At 44.2% G+C, this 21,210-nt stretch overlaps 1 protein-coding gene across 1 annotated transcript in view; it reads right to left on the bottom strand.

Annotated features, from left to right (window-relative positions):
* The window catches only part of LOC135899106 (glutathione hydrolase 1 proenzyme-like), a 146,329-nt gene extending 136,104 nt beyond the window's left edge, over positions 1-10,225 (bottom strand). The window contains exons 1-2 of the mRNA XM_065428382.1: positions 10,079-10,225; positions 5,453-5,725 (exon numbers count right to left, since the gene is read on the bottom strand). Of these exons, the coding sequence (XP_065284454.1) occupies positions 5,453-5,725; positions 10,079-10,101 (296 nt within the window). The 5' untranslated portion in view covers positions 10,102-10,225. The remainder of the gene's footprint in view (positions 1-5,452; positions 5,726-10,078) is intronic.
* Between the last annotated feature and the right edge of the window lie 10,985 nt (positions 10,226-21,210).

The following is a 21,210-nucleotide window of genomic DNA, read 5'->3' as shown; positions in this document are numbered from 1 at the left end:
CAACCGCTGACAGCGTACTGTTAAATGGCAGTTCGCAGTCGTGCTCGTACGGTGGCGTGCTTGGTAGCACAACAGCCGGCTATTTAATATACGTCGTAGTTTTCAGTTCTTCGAGGATTGTATGAGCAGAAATTGTAGAATACAGAAAAGGAAGAACAGACGTGGGCGTAGCTGCGTCCACGTCTGTTCCTTCTTTTCTGTGTCCTTGCTCTACAATTTCTACTGCTACCATCCTCGAAGAATGAACCAACTAGCTCAGTTAAAGACTCTTTTGTAGGTTTAAGTAATTGCTTTCAGACGTAACTGCTTGATCAAAATAGGCTCATGAAACGCACTATTTGGGGTCTATCTCAAGCGAAGCATTCGTGAAGCAGGTAATCAAATGCTATACATTTGCCCATCTATTGCTGCGTCTTTAACGTAAAGGAAACTGCGATGCGCGCAAGAGCTCTCTTGCATTCGTGCTACGCAAAGCGGCACACCCGACGACCGGCTTCAAGATCTACTTGGCGTTCGCACGATATAAGCCTACGTGCGAGTGTAACCGTATGGTCAGTCCATCGGGCTGGTGGGCGCAATGACAGCGGTATTACGTGGGTAAAAGAACACGAAGAAGGCATGGTACCAGTGTTAACTCGTGCAGTACTCCATCACTTGGTCTCTTCTTAACAATTGGCGTATGTGAGCTATATTGCGTGACGTTCTTGTGCAGTGCGGTGGCGTTATCCGAGAGCATATTTCGCGGTGTTCTGCGTCTAGCAGAGAACGTCTTAACAGCCATTATGCAAGCATCCCTCCTAAGCACCGGTACATGCTCACCCCTAATGGCTATCACAAATGCGCAAGCAGAAAGTACAATACACACGTTCACAGCTCCATAGCTTTTGACAAATATTGGCCCGGCAAAGTCCACTTATGTGACTTCGAAGGGCAGGGCCTCTACGAAGTGGGCACAGTGGTGCATTCACCGCCTTGGCGCAAAGCCGGGCACACGTCGCAAACTTTCTCAGCGCCCACTTCACCGCATGACGTGCACTCGATAAACGAAAGTTGCCACGAATATCGGCTAACCGTGACCAACCCCACCGCGCACCACCACCTGGTGAGCGCGCTCAACGGCGAGGTGTCCTACCGGATGATTGTTGGCTAGCAGCGCCAGTGTTTTCCCACTGAATCTCAAATACGTGTGAATCGTGACCCTGGTCAATTTCTGGAAGGTGGACGACTTTTCTGAATGACTATTTTTTGTCTCCTTTGAATCCTGAACTGTCAACGAAGGCGCAAGTGAAAATTACCAGGTTTGGAGTGCACTAGTGTCTTGCAGAGATGTAACTTAAAAGTGCACGGTGCTTTGGAAACGTCGTGCCCCACGCTGCGATTTTCATTGTTAAGAATTTTCGCTGCACGAGTAGACTGTGTTATGTTATTTGTCATGTACAGGCCAAAAATATGTGTTTGACACTTAAGGGGTCCCCGCAAAGATGCGGGTCGTACGCCAGATTGAACATCAGTGATAATGGATTGTGAATAGTGATTTCTGAGATCGAATCGAATACAGATGGAATAGTGTCATAAACCATTCAAATCGAATAGAATATAGAATATTTTGCAATTACTTTTGTAAAAATTAATAGCCGTTATGACCACTAATATAAAACGATGTTAATATCCTAGTATTCTAAAAGTCATAAAGCTTCTGTCACGACATAGTATGTCATGGAGCGTTGTTTATTAGGAGTTCCAACGGACAATTCGGCGTAAACAAGCACTTTCTTCGAATGCACAGTACTCTTCAGAGTGCGAATGATCAATGCATAGCCATTAAGACAAGGCTACCTACGCTAAGTAGCCTGCTGCACCACACAAGTTCTCACGATTTATGTCCGCACAATGCCCAGGGCGATGAAATTTAACCGTGGAAGTTTATTTCAATTTTATGTTTAATTGAACGCATTTGACATGAAATATTAGAAAAGCATACGAAACATATTCTCCATTCGATTCGAATACAGAATCAAATAGTACAAATTTATCAAAAATTTCGAATATGCGCTCATCCTTTACCAGTGAGTAAAGCAGTTATACCAGTAGCCATTGCTCAATTGAAAAAATTAGAAAGCAAATGCTCAATCTGTATCGGAAGGGCGAGTTCAATTTTAGCGAGGTTAGCTTTAAAAATAAGGTTGGGGCCTGCCTTGTCAAAAGCATTATTAGTAGGCTATTTTCTTACAAGTTGAGAGCGTAAGTTGAGCGACACATCGGAACCTTCTAGTATGCTCTTTCTCGTGTTTTACAGAATAAATTTTTGCGCGCTCAATTCACCATGTCAATCTAAAGGAAGATTTTTTCTTTGCTCTCTGGCTAACCTGTAGCAGTCAATGTTTTGTTTTTATACCACGGCACTTTTAGAACACTAATGACGCGTGTTCAGCGAACACAACGTTGGAAATGAAGTGTAAATTTTTCTCTGAACATCTGGCAATCAGAGTAGGTTCGTTTGCGTTGTGGTTACCCCCAGACTAAGGGGCAGTAATACAAGTAGGCGTCAGAATGAGATTTGTAAACTAGCAGCTTTTCCGACTGCGGAAGCACTCACAACTGGGATAGCTTTCCATTCTGCTTCCATTCTGCAACGCTGTCATTGCTCGCCTCCATAAAAAAGGGGCGCTGGGTGTTTTCAGCAGGAACGAAAACTGAAGCGCAAGCACTCCAAGGGAATTTGTGCGTTTTGATAACATCGCAACACTAAAGAAGTGAATACTCTGCAAAAAAATATTTTGTTGACCAACTAGAAATGTCTCCTTGCCCTTTAAAATTACAGTACACTGCATCTGGTTTTCATAGTGAAAACATTAATAAAGTATTAAGTGTACCACATTTATATTCTTGCTCGTTCGAACAATGCATTTAGTGATGCACAATGTTGTACGGATTGCAAAAGGATGGATAGCTGGGTTAGTTGGTAATGCATTATAATAAAAACTTAGAGTGCTAAAAAAAACAAAGGTCGTAGAAAAAGAAACGCACACCACGCGCACTCGTGTGGTGTGCGTTTCTTTTTCTACGCGCTTCGTGTTTTTAGCGCTCTGAGTTTTTATTTTCGTGGGGATTACTCAGCGACCTCATAATGATATTTGTTTTCTTCGTAAACAGCTTGAATTGTCTCTGGATGACATTTTCGCTCCATTGTTGCTGCCTGCCACGTAAGAAGAAGAGGTGATGTACGCACTGCGTCTCATGGATTCTATGGGCGACCGACGCTACTCTTGGTGACAACGCGCATTACGTCGTTTGCACACCTGCTTAGACAATAAAGTGCCCGAATGTCAACCTCTTTTTGCGTTGTACACCAGTGTAATATTTTGAACACATGTTCGCGACCGTGTGGCCTACGATCGCAAGAAATAGTTTTTTTCTAACAAAGGGCGAGGCTGGCTTTCCCTCGATGCACAGTTTCCCATGACATGGCGGCCAACGATACGCAAAAACAGCAATCACTGGACATACGTTTCTTTACTTTTGCTTTGCTGCTGGAATGACGATGGGTAGGAATGCAAGAAAGAGACAACGATACACTAATAGCCTATTATCCAGCATATATATTGAAAATGGGCCGCCATTGTTTGGGAAAAAGACTTCGCAGAACATCCAGCTTGGCACTTATCAAAGGGTCCGTTGTATGTTTGCAATTTACGAAACTAGAGAGGGGTTCTTAAATATGCCAAATCTTTTGAAACTTCAATGTATGCATTCAATTCTTAAGGTACATCTGTCTTTTTTCTATCTGCTTTTTACTCAGTTATGTGTCAAATTGAGTAAATTATTTGTCAAATGGAGCAAATCAAAGCACACACCATACAAAGAGCAAGTACAATACGTCCCCAAGCTGGCACGCTTTAATGGAGCACTGAAACCCATTTTCTTGAAACAAGAGTGATGCGCTGAAAGTGTACGATATCTTTTCCTAAATATAAGAAAGCTTCTTTCTAGGAGCCGATATTGACGGAGATATAAAGTTTATAATGTTTCCCTCACTAGTCACCTTGAGCTTATCAATACGTCTCAACACGACGCTTTTTACACACTGTGACACGTTCCACACTACCCATAGCCCTCGTGTTGCAATTCAAGGGAACGGAAATTACAGCCTACTTTGATGGTGTAGTAGACAGCTTCGAGCAAAAGTTTTTTCCATACACATTGAAAAGGTCTTGGTGGCGTAGACCAAAAATAATGGCTATCAAAGAGAAGCGATAACCCCATAGTTAAACAATTTGCGCATGCCACCTCACGAAGAAAACTTGGCTGATGCATTAGGTGCGAGAGAAAACTTGCTTATTATTTCTCGTGCGCCCGTCAACTTTCCGTGGAGATCCATGACAGGCCACTGAGCTGCCTGCTTATTTGCACCAGCAAAGTACACTGCATTGTTCTTGATTGCGTTGCTAACATCGCAAAGTTCTCATCGCTGGTTTTGCAAGAATTGGTACGATATTTAAAAGGAAGAATTTGCTCGTAATGGACTATAACTTTCTTATCCTAATATAAATAACAGAAATAGCAGAAACATATAGCATTATAAGTCAGCCAAAGAGCACGTTTTAATAAAACTTCGTTGATGTAAGGAAAAGCGAATACTTCAAATGCCAGGAAGCAACATTTTCTTTTAGTCTAGATATTTTCCAATTTGCTACGCTTGACTAGCTTGACGAAGACAAAAAGAGAGACAGTAGAAAGTGGAAGGTAGAATGTTAACAAGAGAGGGAAATCAGGTTTGTTGCCCTACGCTGCGGAGAGAAGGGCAGGCAGGTAAAGAGAGAGGAAACTAGGGAGAGGAAGAAAGAAGGGATCACAGAGACACAATGATAGCGAGTCACTATCACATTATAAAGAAACACAAAGTTTCCAAAGCCGTATTCTGCGTCGAAAGCAGGTACCAAACTGAGGTAAAGCGCGTCATCTAGGTCATGTCAACCAGCAGCATTTTTGTATTTATTTGCACCTTAAGTAAAGCTGTTACAACATTTACGAGGGTACAGCTGAAATCCTGATATAGGATCGTGGTACAATTCAACGGAGCACGTAAAAATAAATTTCATTTCCTTTTGAAGTTATTGTGCGCAGGTTTCGGAGCATTCTTACATAATTTTTGATAGTTGTAAACTTAATGCTTAATTCTTTTTTTGAAATATTGCATTGAAGAGAATGCTCTTATAACGTTGTCGGCCTAAGTTGAATATCCACTACATCTATTCGTAAGATTTTCATATTTTCCATTTAAATCCAACAAAACTCATGAAAGCAGGCGCATTGGTGTCCGAGATAAACTTATCTGTGCGCTCCCGTGTATTACGTATGGTCTTCCCAACGGAGGCTTCCCCCTCACGCCCATCGAAACCTGCCCAAAGTTTTCTCAGCTTCCTTCACAGACAATCGAGCTCTGAGAACGCACCTGACGACAGACGAGCACTCGTGGACGTCGGACACCGTCGCCCACTCGGCGAACTCGAACTTTTCTGGTATCAGCAATTCCACGAGGCGTTTACCTAGTGCAAAGCCCTGAGCGAAAGAGACCAGGAAAACAACAACAGATACGCAGCAACAGCAACAGCAAGCCGCGACCAGGTAAGTGGCCACGTTACTCCCACCGGCCGGCTTTGCACCCCCTTGCTGCTCATCAGCTGCCGTGCCGGCTTCTGAGACGGAAGGCTTGGATTGGCTGTCACTGAAAAAAGAATAATAAAGGGCATGTCACAACCACAGCGAGGCGCACTGGAAACGTTTACCAAAAAGGAAGAAACGCAAAAGCAAACATTTTAGACGCAAATGTTTTGGAAGAAGAACACTCTTTCATTCAAAAATGTTTCGTTCAGTTTACCCTGACCAATATGCTTCCGCTTTATTGCCCAAGATTTATTCGTCTAAATTAGGACGAAAAATAAATTCAAGAAAATGAAAGTTGTTCGTTGTCCTACTATCTACCATTACCTTTCGGGGGCAGCTTGAGCGTCTGTCCTGTCCCCTACGTTTCTTCCCGCCCTTATTTACCCTCAGCAGCACCACGTGATGCACCAACTGGCCTAATAGTCAACAATTCTTAATCAGCTGCGTACGTGTAGGCAGACAAATCTCCCATTTGTTAGCCACTGTGTGTCCTGATTTCTATAAAAAACGCAGCAGTCGCCCAGACCAAGCACGGTATTCCATGCATGATTTCATACAAGTAGTGGTAGAGCTGGAATGTGGATGTCACGTATCGGCGGACATATTTTGTACGGATGTTTTGTCCCTACGTCGAGATTGCGACACTTATTGATTTGTTACAGGGGCATCGCAGCATTCGACACCGTCACATTGCATGAAAGGTGTCGTTCCAAAGGAAGCAAAGGTACTCCCCCAAGTGAGGAAACTTCACGAATTTTTTTTTTTGCAATGTGGAGGGAAACACTATTAATAAAAAGGAGGGAAAGATGACCCAAATATTAATTTTATAACAGAAGATTTCTTTGAACTTAACGTTATTCTAAAAACATTTCGTGTTTAGGCGGAAAGATAATCTTTAATTTGTGTGACAGATCTATCGTTCTAGTATAATAAAGAAACAGATGTAATAACTGAGCGAAATAAGATACGACAACCAATAATGCAGATCACTCTCGTTTATTTTTTCCACAGAATGTTTTACAGTGTAGCGATGAAGGTTTTCAGTACGTCGCCCTGTAAACTTGTGATGCCAATGGTTCAAATTGTCCTATTTTTTGTCCGAGCTATTCATACCCTTTCGCTGAAAGGTACTCTGCAATCCCTAACAAATGTCGACGTGGCGCTTGAGATCTCCCACAATTGCTTCATGCTTGAGCTACCAATTGTATGTCAGATCACATGAAAGGAAGTTCACACCTACACGTGTAAAGCTGCAAAGGAAACCCGCGCATGTTTCTCGAAAACAAAGCTCCACAGTTGAAGAAAAATTTGTCCTGGTCGGGGATTCGAACCCCACACCGTGGCCTTTCCGGGATGGTCGCCATACCACCTGCACTAGCAGGCTAGCAGATCGCACTGTGGCGCGGGATTCTACCTTTCTTTATTTCCTGAAACACCCCACATGGCGGTATTCTATAAGACAGGGGAGAATTAATGGACAACTCGAAGCACAAAGACAGTGAATATGGCAAATCAGTTCAGCAGTATCCCGCCAGGTGGAGGAAGGTTAGTGAAAGGAAAGGTTCACATGTGCCCACATGTAGCAAGAAGCTACAAAGAAAACCCGCACAGCTTTCTCAGAAACAAAGCTTTGCAGTTGAAGAATTCCTTCTGGTCGGGGATTCGAACCAGGGACCGACGCCTTGCCGGGGTGGTCACCATACCATCTGAACTAACCAGGAGGCTAGCAGGTCGCAATGCGAGGCAGAATTAATCCATAACTCGAAGCACAAAGACAATGAATATGGCAAATCATTTCTGCAGGATTCTGCGTGGTGCAGGAAAGTTCATGAAAAGATTGACATCTACCCATATGCAACACGAAGCCACAAAGAAAACCCACACAGCTTTCTCAGAAAGAAAGCTTCGTAGATGAAGCAAAATTGGTCCCGGTCCAGGACTCGAACTCCTAGGCGGTCGATCCAACATGTGAGCTTCGCCACATATGTGTGGAAGTCAGTTTTTCTTTTCATGAACCTTCCTTCATTTTGTGGAATATCGCAGAGCTGGTTTTACATCATACCATGCATTGGCTTTAGTCTTTTGTTCGAAATACACCCGGAAGTGATATCGTAAACTATTCACACGGGATAGAAAATATTGGGTATGCCGAACTGCAGAAGTTCTGTAAACAGTCCGTGATGGTTAGCTCTCCGGTTCACAGTATCATGATCTAGACCATTTTGTGGCCAAGCACAACTAAAGACTCTCGTAAAATTTGGTTTAAGCACCGCTAATTTACATAAATATGAAGTTCGCACCACCAAGATGCAAGGGACGTTTCTGCCAAATCACGTCTGTATCAGAAGAGTGGTTTTCGCCACAAGGAATGCACGTGAGAAGACGTTTAGATTTACAAAGTTCACGGAGACGCAGCCTTCATCATTTGAGGCGGCGCATTTTAACGCGACAGCGTTAAGGAGCTCGTGTCGCAGAAAAGCCGATGTCGTCCGCGTCGTCGTCGGTGTCGGCGTCGGCGGCGTTGGCCGTGAGCGATAAATCCCAGCAGGCACTTCATGAATAAAAACAACTTGCAAGATGGGCTGGGTGGGAATCGAACCAGGGTCTCCAGAGTGTGAGACGGAGACGTTACCACTGAGCCACGCGTTCGATGCTTCAAAGCGGTACAAAAGCACCTCTAGTGAACGCGGTGTTGCCTTAGAAACGAGCTGTTTATAAGGCTCAGGCGTGCGTCGCTTGCTCAGGCGCACATTTCGTTGTCGCGCCGAACGCTGCGTCGCTCGACTCTCACCGCGTCCGATGCGGGGCGCGTAGTCGCTGCGCAGTAGCCCATTGTCTTACACCCCTTGGCGGGTCGACGGGAACGCTGTCGCGTTCCACTCTTGAAGGCGAAGCTTAAGCGTCCTCCAATTTTTTAATAAACAGTATATGGGATTTATCACATTATTAACGGGCCAGTCGGTAATAACGACTCACTCGAAAAGCGATTATGACCCTGAGCTTAGCTTTAGGCCTGATGACGATGCATAAGATAAAGCACGCCGTACACGATAGTTCCATCATTGCAGTGCGTTTTGTGCGTCGCGTGTGCTTCAGGAATATATTCCCAACGGGCTACCTAGGCCAAGTCAGGTATAAACATTTCTAAAGAATAATTGCTGTAAGGAACTCCGGGGTTAGTGTCTACTGGAGCTCTGTCTTGTGGATCAGCCAGCCCGGGCATGATAGCCCACTGCATGAATTTTTCTTGACGTCGCCTTTCCAGCATCAAACAGTCGCGTCCATTGTTTCCCGTCATTTGCAATACTATAAGCTGACCACTAGATGGGTCCACAGGTGCACATGCTTCCCTTTGCTGGCACTTCCTAGCGCTCTAAACAGTCTCCGCAGCGCACCGTCCCCGCGCTCGCGTGTTCCCGTTCCTAAAGGACCACCGCGCACTCATAGATATTTAGATTAACGTTGGAGCAACACCAGGTGGTAAAACATATTTCAGAGTTTCCAACACCGCGTGCCTCATAATCAGATGGCCGGTTCTAGCACGTAAAACCCCACAAATCTGCTTCAGCAATGGCGCGTCGCGTTCTATATGGAACTATTCCCAATTATCACGCATGTACAGACAGAATAATTACCCTGCCATGTCTCGAATACTATTATCCCTTGGAAATTTCCAAAGAAATGAGCGCAATAAATAACTCAGGAAGAATTACTCAAGCCATGTGCAGGAACATCAATAACTACTTGTGCTAACCTTCGTTCTCGGGGCACCGAATTAATCGCGATTATCAGGCTTTTTTATAGCGCTTTTTGCAGTTACGCAGCTTAAACCTAGGCGCTAAGACCCAACAACTCTATCAGGGCACATTGAAGTACCTCTCAAATTGTCCGTCTGCCATTCTGTCGAGTCGGTTACGTCTGCGTAACTATCAGAAATTATTCACCTAGAAGCGCAGCAGCATATTATTCGAAATTTTCCAGCAACTTCTACCAAATCCCGAACACAACAGAGAAGCGATATCGCATTCAACACGAATAAGGAATTTCCGCCGCCACGCATTCAATCGTGCATTCTGAGTAAGCGATAGATCCTTGTGTTCATAGCTGAGCAGCCACTAGCAAAGACTCGACCCGTAAGGCAGCCTTTCATTCGCTATGTTGAAATTTTACCCTAAATGCGAGCTGAAACCCTTATGCGGTCGCCACTCGGAGCCTTCTGACGGCATTCGAGCCTGATGGGGCGGAAATTTCGCCACTCCCCATGGACGCATCCCGTAGTTTGCGCTAATGACATCAGTAGCAACCGAGAAGTTCAGCGCCGATTGTGTTCGAGCGCGATCGGAAGTGCACCCTGTGGCACCCGTTTCGACTTCGTATGCCCAGGATAATGCTTGCCCCAGATAGGTTCACTTACTCGCCAGACGCGTCCGCTGCCATTTGTGATCGTGGTTGTAGGTGGTTCCTGAGGATCTGCGATGCGGGTCCCAGTAGCGAGCCCTTCTTGTTCTATTCCACGCCAGCACCCGACACGCGCAAGGCGCACGCTCTTGCTTGTCTTGTCTTGTCTTGTGTCCCAGACAGTGGCGCATACCCACTATGGTGGATTGGCCAAGAAGCAGGCTCTTGCTCCTCGCGCCAAGGCGCTTACCCACTGCGGCGGGTTGTGAAAGAAGCCGTTGGTGAAAGAGCGGAAGGGAGATAAAGCGCGCAAAGGCTGGATGAGGGGGAAAACTGCGCAAAAGCGACAACGGCTTATATAGCTAAGCACCACTAGCTCTCTAAGCGTATATTACCGTGCTTTCGATCTAATTACTCGACAATGTCGCGCCTGTTCGTCGAGGGCGCACTTAAATTAGTCAAAGTGACGTCTCTGGATACATCATAAATATTTTGCTAATTCGCGCACACTTTCACACACTCGCGTCATGTCTCCACACCTCGAGATTTCTGTTAGATGCCGCTAGTACCGCTGAAGTCTGCCTACAATTCTATTGACAAATGCGTCACCCAGTCCGGCATTAAACATCTTTTTGAGCATAGCAGTCTATATGCTCTTACCTCTAGGTCGCTATTTCGAGAGAGTCTCCAAGCATATGGAAGATTATGTTTCAAACAAAATGTAGAGAAACCGTCAAGAATGGTAGATCCGTCGGTAAATACGCATATTGAACTTCTACAAAATACTTTGAGCCCATGAAATATATAAAATCTATAAACAAAAGCTGATCAGTGCGGTCCGTCATCGTTATTTGAAAGCTGCTACAACCTGAACTATGACTCTGATGCTGCAGGCTGATTTTGTTAACATCGGGTTAGTTGAACTTATTATAGCCTGATTTATTTTGCCTACAGAAAAAAAAATTACATTGCACCTAGACCTACTTGTATGAGAGGCAAGAACAATTGCAAAATGCTCGTGCAACCAGTGGATGCCCCGCCTGAGATTTATAGACTCGTGCAGACAAAACCTGAACGGGAATCTAGCACCAAGGTATATCTATGTACACTCGCATATTTTCGCGCTGAGAAAACTCAAGCTTGTCAGGTGAAGCAACCCGCAAGTTATGACATTCTGCAAAGCAGTCGATGACGACATCAGTAGAAGCACCTCAATGAATGTAGCCGTGCGAGTTCATGGGTTTTTCACCCTCCTCGGAAGGCCTATGCGCACGGCTTTCTTTTCCGAGTTAGATATCGCGACACGCCGCTACATTTTTTTTACAGCGAAACTGTTTATGACTAGAGTTCTGTGCATTTTTCGTGTCCCTCAACAAATCTGACAGCAAAACCTATCATCATCAGCAATGGCTCGGGCCACTGATCGCGCATTCTTGGTCGTCTTCTACAACAGCTGGTTCGTTGGCGCCTCTCGGCGTAGTTGTTATTGTCGTTGCTGTCCTGAGTGGCCGTTGCACATACCCACAGTGGGGGATCGGCCAAGAATCGGTTGGTTCCATTAGGTGCATAAAAATAATAATGGTAACGAGGGAGTTAACAATTTGAGCGTTGGAAATTAAAAGTAAACGTTTTGTGTTTGCGTAACCACGCGTTCGGTGTCGTGGTTTTCTTCCACAGCTGGCTCCGTTGCCCCTCCCTCTGCGAAGCCACTGAGGGCACTGGCCCACTGCCAGTCGGTCTCCACTTCTTTCCCTCAAGACATCGCGAAATGAGTACACGAGTGTATATAAAGAATGTGTAGCACGAATAAACGTAGATGTATAAAAATAAATGCGTGCGCGTACCTTTCACGACGATGACCACCGAGCAAGACAATAATTTTGTCCGTACCTTTGTTCGAATGAAATTCTGTGTCACCTCTTTGTCGTGTGCTGCACAGCTTCGCTGGTCATCGATATTCTTGGAATGTAATGACTCATGATTTTTTAGTTGATTACTGTACATGACGTCAAAATCAGGATTTCTGTCACCGAAGGGTCCCATTTGGATGTATGAGCTGGTATCAGTATGTGGCGAAATCCTGACAAAAGGCGTTATTCTGCACCGTGACCTGAATGTTTTCGAAGCGGCGGCTATAGTATTGATAAAAAATAACGAAATGCGTAATCGTCAAATTAAAAAAATGATAATAACAGCTGATACATTAGTTTACTGCAGTTAAATCAACTTAGGAAATCCTACCGGTCAACTTTCGAGGCACACTTACTTGGGCCAAATTCTCAGCGTAGCACCGCGGTCGAGTTGAGCTCGATGAGCCCTTCATTAAAAACAGTACCCTTATACTTAGTTTATTCACAAACCGCCGTTTCATGCACTGAAGCTGTGGGGACAAGTTCGCCCAATAAAGGGTAATTTCGTCATTCACGGATTTGCCGCTGGATTATTCACCGTCACTACTACATGACAACACGGTAAAAGCAGGCAAGCTATCTTTGCTGCTGCAAAGGCTCTCTCTCATTTCCGCGACCGGCGTCCACAGGTGATGTTCACCTCACAACTTCTTTTATACCGGTGTAAATGACGAACTTCACATCTATATGGAGATAACGATTACCCAAGGAAGTCATATTTATATTCATGCAACTGAAGATCGCTTTGCTCAGCATCAATTGCACCAAATTTTGCAGTGCTAGCTGTCAATAAAGAGAAACAGTGAAATCTACTGACTTCAACAAACGAAATATTGATGTATGCTATAGATCGTTTTGCCAATATCCTGGAACATCGGAAACATGCAAAATAATATACTGACGCATAAACTGCACAGCTCTTTAACTGAGCACTCAGTATTGAACATAACAGATTCGGTAAAGTGCAGTTCATAGCACAGCTAAAACGTACAAAACTGATGTATAATTCCTTACTCTGAGATATTCAATTGAATTGTGGAGTTTTACGTACCAAAACCATCTTATAAAATTGAGGCACGTCGTTGTAGGGGATACTAGGGGATATTTAACTTGCTCCCAATACAATGGACACATGTGTTTTTCTTCTTTACACCCATCGAAATGCAGCCGCCACGGCCGGGATTCGATCCCGCGACCTCAGCAGTGCAACACCACAGCTGCTAAGCCACGGCGATGCGTTACTCTCAAATTTACATACCACTCCTTTTTCAGTAGAATTTTGTGAATATTTTGTAAACATTGTAACACTTTCACCTCATATACTTTCCTATATTAGTTGGCAAACAAATATGCAGAGCGTTAAGGTATCTTACTAAATAGCTCGAATTCATACTTCCGACTTTTCATTCGTTTTGTGCTAACCACACTCCATTAGCTCGAATCATTTTGCGTTCACTGTGCCAAGCACAGTTGCCAAAACAAGTAAAGTTCCTATGATGTGTATAGTTCATTTGGTTTATTTGCACGTCTAAAGTGACCTGTGGCTTTTTTTAGATGCAGCAACAATTTTGGTATTGGTATATTTATCTTTTGACTACAAAGCCAAAGGTGACCATCGCGTTATATAGTAATTTGCAGTTTGAACGTACCTTTTGAAAACCACAACAGAAGGAAGAAATGCAAAACATTTTTGCAGATCCCACTCACTGTGCGAGTCATTGTTATGCAAAGCGAAGCGTTTTGCACGTACTGGCTATCACGCATTGTTTGGGGTTCCGCTAAACGATACCAGGTGGAAACAACGTGTTCCAAGAAGTTGCGCGTGTTTTTTCTTTAAAGCGTACTTGTCTGTGACGCCTGCAGAACGACGAAATCCACGTTGTAGATGATCGTGTGACGACAATGCGACCATTTCTACGCCAGCTGTTGAATGTGAGCCTAAGTCATGGCGATCGCTGTGTAATACATAGGTATTGGGCGAGCGTAAGCTAGAAAAACATGGATCGTGATGTCATCAGTGATCACGTGTTATGCAATCGTGCGTGCATATGCCTATTCCATGTCGTGTATGTAAAAACGACGATGGTATTTGTACTCCGGTGAAGAAATGCAGATGGTAACGTGTACCGTTCATTAAGGACCTTCAACTCTGTAGCGCAATAGTCAGCCCGCCATTGGAAGTGTTTAAACGGGCAGTGATTTTCTGGAAAGCGAAAATATAGGTTGAAACAAGTGTTTTTGATCGGCGTAGTGACTTCTTAAAGCTGCGTAAAGACGCGGACAACACTGATAGTTGAACACATTGCCGATCTCGGAAGCTATACATGAATGCACCGCTCCGGTCACCATGACTCCGTTCATTTGCACTAGGTAGCGCCACATTTCAACGCGCTCGCTACAAACATGAAATAAATTATTCTCTCGCCCAAATAAAAGTTACCAGAAGCGTACAAAATAAAATTTTAGGCAATATTATACTGTATTAAAGCAACGTAACTCTCCTAGGAGGGCTTTTTGGTTTCATAACGGTACACGGATTGATTGCGCTGTTTCACCGTTGCAACCTGCAGTGACTGCTTAGTGGTTTGTGTTGCGCTGCTGAGCAAGGGTTGCAAGATGAAATCGCCATGGCGGCAGCACTTAAATGGCGGCGAAATGCAGTAACGCCGCAGCACCGCGCATTGGGTGCGCATTAAACCTCATGTGATCGAAATTAATCGAGATTAATTAATCCTAACTAAACCTCATGGCGTGACTCATAATCATATCCAGTAAAGCCCAAGATTTTGTTTCGTCGTCCAGCGACGCTACAGGTTAATCGTGCACCAGCTTCAGGACAAAAGTAAAAATATAATTGCATTTTAATGGGATAAAAGCATGCTCCTGTATCCGTCAATATACCGAAAAATCTTCTCATTCCCATCGTAATTTAAATACATACTCAGAGCGTAGACAGTGCACTTAAATCTTCGTAAACTTAGCCGATCGTGAAGTCTGTACAACGGTGCAGTTTCTACGAGGCGCAAGCTGTTGCGTGAAAAGTACTGTTCAAAGTGGGTCAAGCCTGGAAATAGTGTTCACACATTGCTCGATAGCGCGAGCTCTCAGGGAAAGGAAAATTTTCTTCGCTGCGTCTCTTCCTCATGATGGGATGAGGAGAGATGATGCGTTATCATGCGGGGATTGGGTAGCTTCATGAGCAATATATTAACCGGTTAGGCCGCAATGGCGAGAAAGGGAGTGGAAAATATTGTCATCTCCTTTCTGATCACGCTATCGTTATATTCTAGCATCCTTGAAATTAACTGTTGATATTTCCCATTATGCATCGTTGCCTTGAGGCTTTGAAGGGCTGTCTCAGAATACCAAAGCATTGGTAATTTAGACGATAATTCCTGTTGGATATGGTAAACAGTGGTATGAAGGACAGCAAGTACTAATCCTGCTAACATGAAGATATGCTACGCTCGGAATTTCGCTGCGACCAGCCTGGCCGAAGGAGGACAGCCACCGTATATAGATTTGGCAAACATGACGAAACCGGAAGTGTAAATATGAACGCGGTCCCGCTACACTTCACGCAAAACAAATTAGTATAGGCTGCTACAGATACGTTGATGGCATCTCAAAATTTTTTTGTAATCCCTTGTATTTGGAAGCCTTCTTGGCGCTTGCGCATTCAGCGCAAGAGGAGGGATGATCGCGTCATGGGTGCAAAGCTCTTTGTAAAAAAAGCTTGTGAGCTACGACAATTGGTAAAGTTTAGGTAGCCTGAGGGATCTGTACTAGCAAGAAAGAAAGATGGCGGTCAAGAACCCGGAATAAATCTTTAATTTTTGTTCTAATCAGGCCAGTTGCCTTGTAAGTCGATATTACGGGCTCTCATTGGATGGCAGTTATCGCAGTGGCCAGGCAAGCTGTGGTAGACAATAGTGTACCGTGTCTGCCTTGAAAACCATGGATTTTCTTACGTTTCGACAATTACAGGGAAACATTGCAAAGGAACTGGCGTCTTTATAGGGTAATTCAATTAATTAAGCCATCCGTTTTTATACAAAGTGCTCCTTTGGTGAATAAGCTTGTGTTCATTCAAGAATATTATCCCTCATTGCATGAAAAAAATATGGATTACCTTAGCACTTAGATAAGCGAAAGAAACTGGCTGTCAGCTTAGCCATTTCTCATTGTTTATTCAGCATACTCGTTTAGGGGTAACATTTAACAGCGTATCAAAACCTAACAAGTATGGAGTACGATTTAGTGCGTATAGTGCGTTTATATTGTATTTACTGAATGTCCAGCCAGGCAGACTTCTTTTGTTTTCGCATGACACAAAATTCGACATACGATGTCATCTACTGTGCGCATTAGTGCAAAAATTTTCCGCATTGGTGAGTTAAAATAAAAAAGGCCATTCACGTTACAAAAGGACTGAAATTCGGACTAGTTAGTCCTGGCTCGTCAAGCCATCTGAAAACGCGCTCTCCGTGCATACTTCTCGGTTGTCCTTCGCGCTAAAAGAAAATTTCAAAATGATCGATGTGATATTCTATCGTATCAGAAACAGATGCAGTCTGTCATTTCTGGCGACGTACCTAAATTCTCAAGAGACATTTTACGATCAAAACGCCCATCAGACAACATGGATAGCAAAAATATGTTCAATGTGCCCCCTATCCTTCATCATACACAAAAGACAGATTTCAAGCCTTCATATTCCTTTTTGGCTGTTTTATCATTCTTTCGCAGTAGTTTTGAGCCCCGAACAGACTCTGAGAGTTTGGTGTCTATGCATGTATTTCGAAGGCCACAAGAAGCAGCGCATTGTCAAAGCACTCAACTAAATATGTATAACCCAGGTTATGGAGCAATCATCATATATAGGCGCGATATGCAAAGGTCCAAGCCTTGACAATGTAAAGAATGTAAGGCACTACAATTATTCATTGTAATATATATGCGCATTTCTACGGCCATCAGAACATGCAACGTCGGGAAACATGCGAATTTTTTAATTCTCTTTCTTGCCGGAATGTGCTCTGTACTAACAACATCGTAGTATACTTTAGAGCAATTTCATTTTTTCGCGAAGATCATATAGTTCTTCATGTAATAATTGCGAGCAACAATGATGTTCAACGCACTTCACCTATATTGTTCAAACATGAGTGTGATGATGTGATAACTTTATTTGGAATCCGGCGATCGGGAGGCCCGACCTGGGGCCGCCTAGATGGCCACTGGGAGCTGCTGCTCCCGTGCGGCTTCCTTGTCTCGCTGGACGGCCCAAAGTTGGTCTGACTGAGCAGCACGGCCGACCACCGCGCCCGTAGATTTTCTGGGGAGACTGCCATTTTATATTGGTATATTTCACATCCCCACAACATGTGTTGAAGGGTGGCTCTAACAGACTTGCATAGCTTGGACATATCGCTCTCGTATATATCGGGGTAGAAAGTTTTTAGCTGCACGGGACTCGTATAAGTTTCTGTTTGTAGTCGCCTCCAAGTAACGGACTCAGCTCTGTTCAGTTTAGTGTGAGGCGGTGGTAATACTCGCCTCCGATTTTGATAGAATTTGGTAATATCACTAAATCTTGTTAATATATCTTTTTCTCTCCAGATTTCCTCCTCCGCGTTCTCTTGACCGATGGAAGTCACTCTTTGCTCAGCTCGGCGAGTAAGACCTCGAGCTTCGCGGTGTGCTACCTCGTTGAGGTTGAATGCGGGAATGTCTGGAGTTGTATGCGCTCGGAACCAGAGCAATGGCCTGCAGTTCTTCTCTGCATCGGAGAACTTCGCTTCATTGACTCTGATGATGTGCCATGCCTCAGGAGAGATCCTACCTTTTGCATAATTTCTAATGGCCGCTTGAGAATCGCTTATGATGTACTGAACATTCGTGGAGACCAATGCTAGTGCAATGGCTACCTCCTCTGCGGTCTCGGAATGTTTGGTATTAACTGATACGCTTGTAAGGGGTTTTTGGGTGTGATCTACGATTACTGCTACATAGCTATTTCTGTCTGGGTATTCAGCCGCGTCTACGAAGATTGCTCTGTCGTCTGACCCAAAGCTTCGGATAATTTTCTCTGCTCTATTCTTGCGTCTGCCGTCGTTGTAACCTGGATGCATGTTCTTGGGTATATTTGGTACTATGAGTTTGTCACGAATTTCTCTCGTTGTCGTCCTCTTTTCCCCGTATAGATTGTGATAATTCATTCCTAGTTTGCTTAGTATATGCCGTCCCGTTTTGGTTTTGGTTAGTCTCTCTGCTTGAGATGTTTGTTGTGCTTCTATGAGTTCGTCCAGTGTGTTGTAGAGTCCTAACTTTAGCAAGAGATCCGTGCTCGTGCTTATGGGAATCCCTAGAGCTAGTTTGTATGCTTTTTTTATCATGTTGTTAATTTTACGCTTTTCAGCTGCAAACCAATTGTGGAAGGCTGCTATGTATGTGATCTGACTGATTACGAATGATTGTATAAGCCGTATGATACTTTCTTCCTTCATACTTTGGTGCTTGTTAGTAATTCGTTTGATTAATCTCATGGTGTTTGTTACCTTTGTGTCTAATTTCTTTACGGTTTCCCTATTTGTGCCTTTGTTCTCGATTACCAGACCCAGCACTTTGAGCTGGTTGACTATTGGGATATTCCGCCCGTTCTTGGTGTGTAGCTTGATTTTCCTCATGAGCCTTGTTTCTGTCGTATCCTTTGGGAGGCCTGCCTCTACGTGTGGGGCGGTACAATAGAAGTTCAGATTTCTCTGCAGAGCATGTGAGGCCTGTTCCCATGAGGTGTTCCTCTACTGCGTTAATTGCAGTCTGGAGTCGTTGTTCTATTGATCCGTCGCTGCCATCACAGGTCCAGATAGTAATATCGTCCGCGTAGATTGTGTGATTCAGGGACTCTATGTGATTTAATTTTTCGGGGAGTCCCATCAAGACGAGATTAAACAGCATCGGCGAAATGACAGCGCCTTGCGGCGTGCCGGCCCCGCCTATGTCGATCTCGGGCGACTTGAGCCCTCCGACGGAGATGACTGCTTTCCTGTCTGATAGGAAGCTCTTGATGTAGTTATACGTCCGTTGCCCTAGTCCTATTCGTTCGATGTTTTCCAATATGGTTGCGTGGTTGGCATTAACGAAAGCTTTTTTAAGATCAAGGCCCAAGATGGCCCTTGTCGTGCGCGTGTTATAATCGATTATCTGATGCTTAAGTTGGAGCATCGCATCTTGTGTCGAAATATTTTTGCGAAATCCTATCATTGTATCTGGGTATATGTTATTATCCTCTAAGAAGTTGTCTACTCTGTTTAAAATGACATGTTCCATTAATTTCCCGACGCAGGATGTTAGGGAGATTGGTCTGAGGTTGTCTATCTCAAGCTTCTTACCAGGTTTTGGAATAAGCGTTATCGTCGCTTTCTTCCATTGAGCTGGCACTTCTCCCTTTACCCAACACTCGTTTATGTATTCTGTTAGTTTGGCTATCGATTCATCATCCAAGTTCCTGAGAGTCTTGTTGGTTATACCGTCCGGGCCTGGGGCGGATTTGGTGTTTAACTTTTGTAGGGCCGCGCGGATTTCTGCCTCCGTGAGTTCCTCGTCTAATCTTGCGTTTGTATTCCCGCTGTAGATAGGATAGATGCAAGGGGGTGCCTGTTTTAAGTATTTCTGCTGTAATTCATTGAGAAATTCCTCTTCTGTACCCTCATATGCGTGTATTAACTTATTAATGGCTTGCATGTGATTTTTCTTGTTATTGTCATGGTCAAGCAGGAACCTGAGCATGTGCCACGTTTTGCCGGTGCTTAATTGTCCATCCATGGAATTACATATCTCGTCCCATTGTTGTTTGGTCAATTGCTTAGCATGTTCTTCTATTTTTTTGTTGAGGAGTGCTATGCGCTTTCTTAACTTTCTGTTATGCTTCTGACCGCTAAGTCTATTCTGAAGCGACTGCTTAGCTTCCCACATGTGGAGAAGTCTGCTGTCGCATTTATCCAAGTTAGATGCAGGTGGTGCTATTTTTGTGGCAGCTTTGACGTCATCACTGAGCTCCTTAGTCCATTGTTCTATGTCTGCGATTGATCGTTGCTGTGGCTTCTCTCGCGTTCTACGAAATAGTTCCCAGTCTACTAATTTGATCTGTCGTTCCTTAGGCCTATTCGGCCCTTCTCTCACGTGTAACTCTAATATGCGGTGGTCACTACCCAAATCTTCCAGTGTGTTGTGCCACGTCGCCTTTTCAATATTCTTGGTAAAGGTTAGGTCTGGGGTTGTGTCCCTGTTTAGCGCCGTGCCTACTCTGGTTGGAGTGGCGGGGTCTGTGAGGAGCGTGAGGCCTAATTCTTGCGAGTCGTTCCATAAGTCCCTTCCTTTTGCTCTGGTATATAAGTATCCCCACGTGGTGTGTGGGGCATTGAAGTCTCCTCCTATAACTACCGGATCTGTATCCTGCTAGCTTCGCAATCCCGTGTGTTTCCTGCAGAATTATGACGTCCGGTGTATCCTTGTCTTTCAAATACTGCTGCAAAACTGACTTTTTGTTTTCGTAACTTCTACAATTCCACTGCCATATCCTGAACCCTTCTTTAGCGCGCCTCATTTCGGGTGCGACCATGGGAGGGAGACGGGAGGTTGGAGAGAAGCTGATCTTACATAATTATGTGGTTGTGAAGTGGGTAAGGATTGTGGTGCTTCTGACGCAACGGAGGGGAGTCCATTTCCTGGTGAGTGGTTTGCCTCGAGGATGTCTAATCTACTCATAATTGCTGCTATTGCCTTAGCCATTTGATTCATCATTTCGTCCCGTTTTTCATTTGACTTTTGTATTTCTCCTAGGCTCTTTTGAATATCGGCTAATGCTTTATCTGCCATTGCGTTATCTTGTTTATCACTGATGGCTTGGGCCTTGCGTTTGAGTGGAGGGGGGTCATCCCCTTCGTCCATCTTATTGTCCGGAATTTCAAATGGCTCTTTCGTGCTCGCCTGTGGAGCGGGAGTTACCTGATTTATTTGGTTTTTTCCTTCCTTGAGAATTTTGATGTCATCGCTCATACGTGCTAGCAAAATCTTCAACTGTGCGTTCTCGTGTTCTCGTGTTAAATTTTTAACGGTCTGCGGACAGTCTGAATTTTAATGTCGAGCCCATTATCTTTACTTTGGATAATGCATGTGTCCTTGAAGCACGCTCATACTTTTAATCAATTCTAATGCAAATCCCTGTGAAAGTTGG

Source organism: Dermacentor albipictus, chromosome 7 (genome assembly GCF_038994185.2).
Source record: "Dermacentor albipictus isolate Rhodes 1998 colony chromosome 7, USDA_Dalb.pri_finalv2, whole genome shotgun sequence".
In the NCBI taxonomy this organism is placed as follows: Eukaryota; Metazoa; Arthropoda; class Arachnida; order Ixodida; family Ixodidae; genus Dermacentor; species Dermacentor albipictus.
Note: the sequence above shows the minus strand (reverse complement) of the source record. Positions and strands in the feature narration are given on the sequence as shown.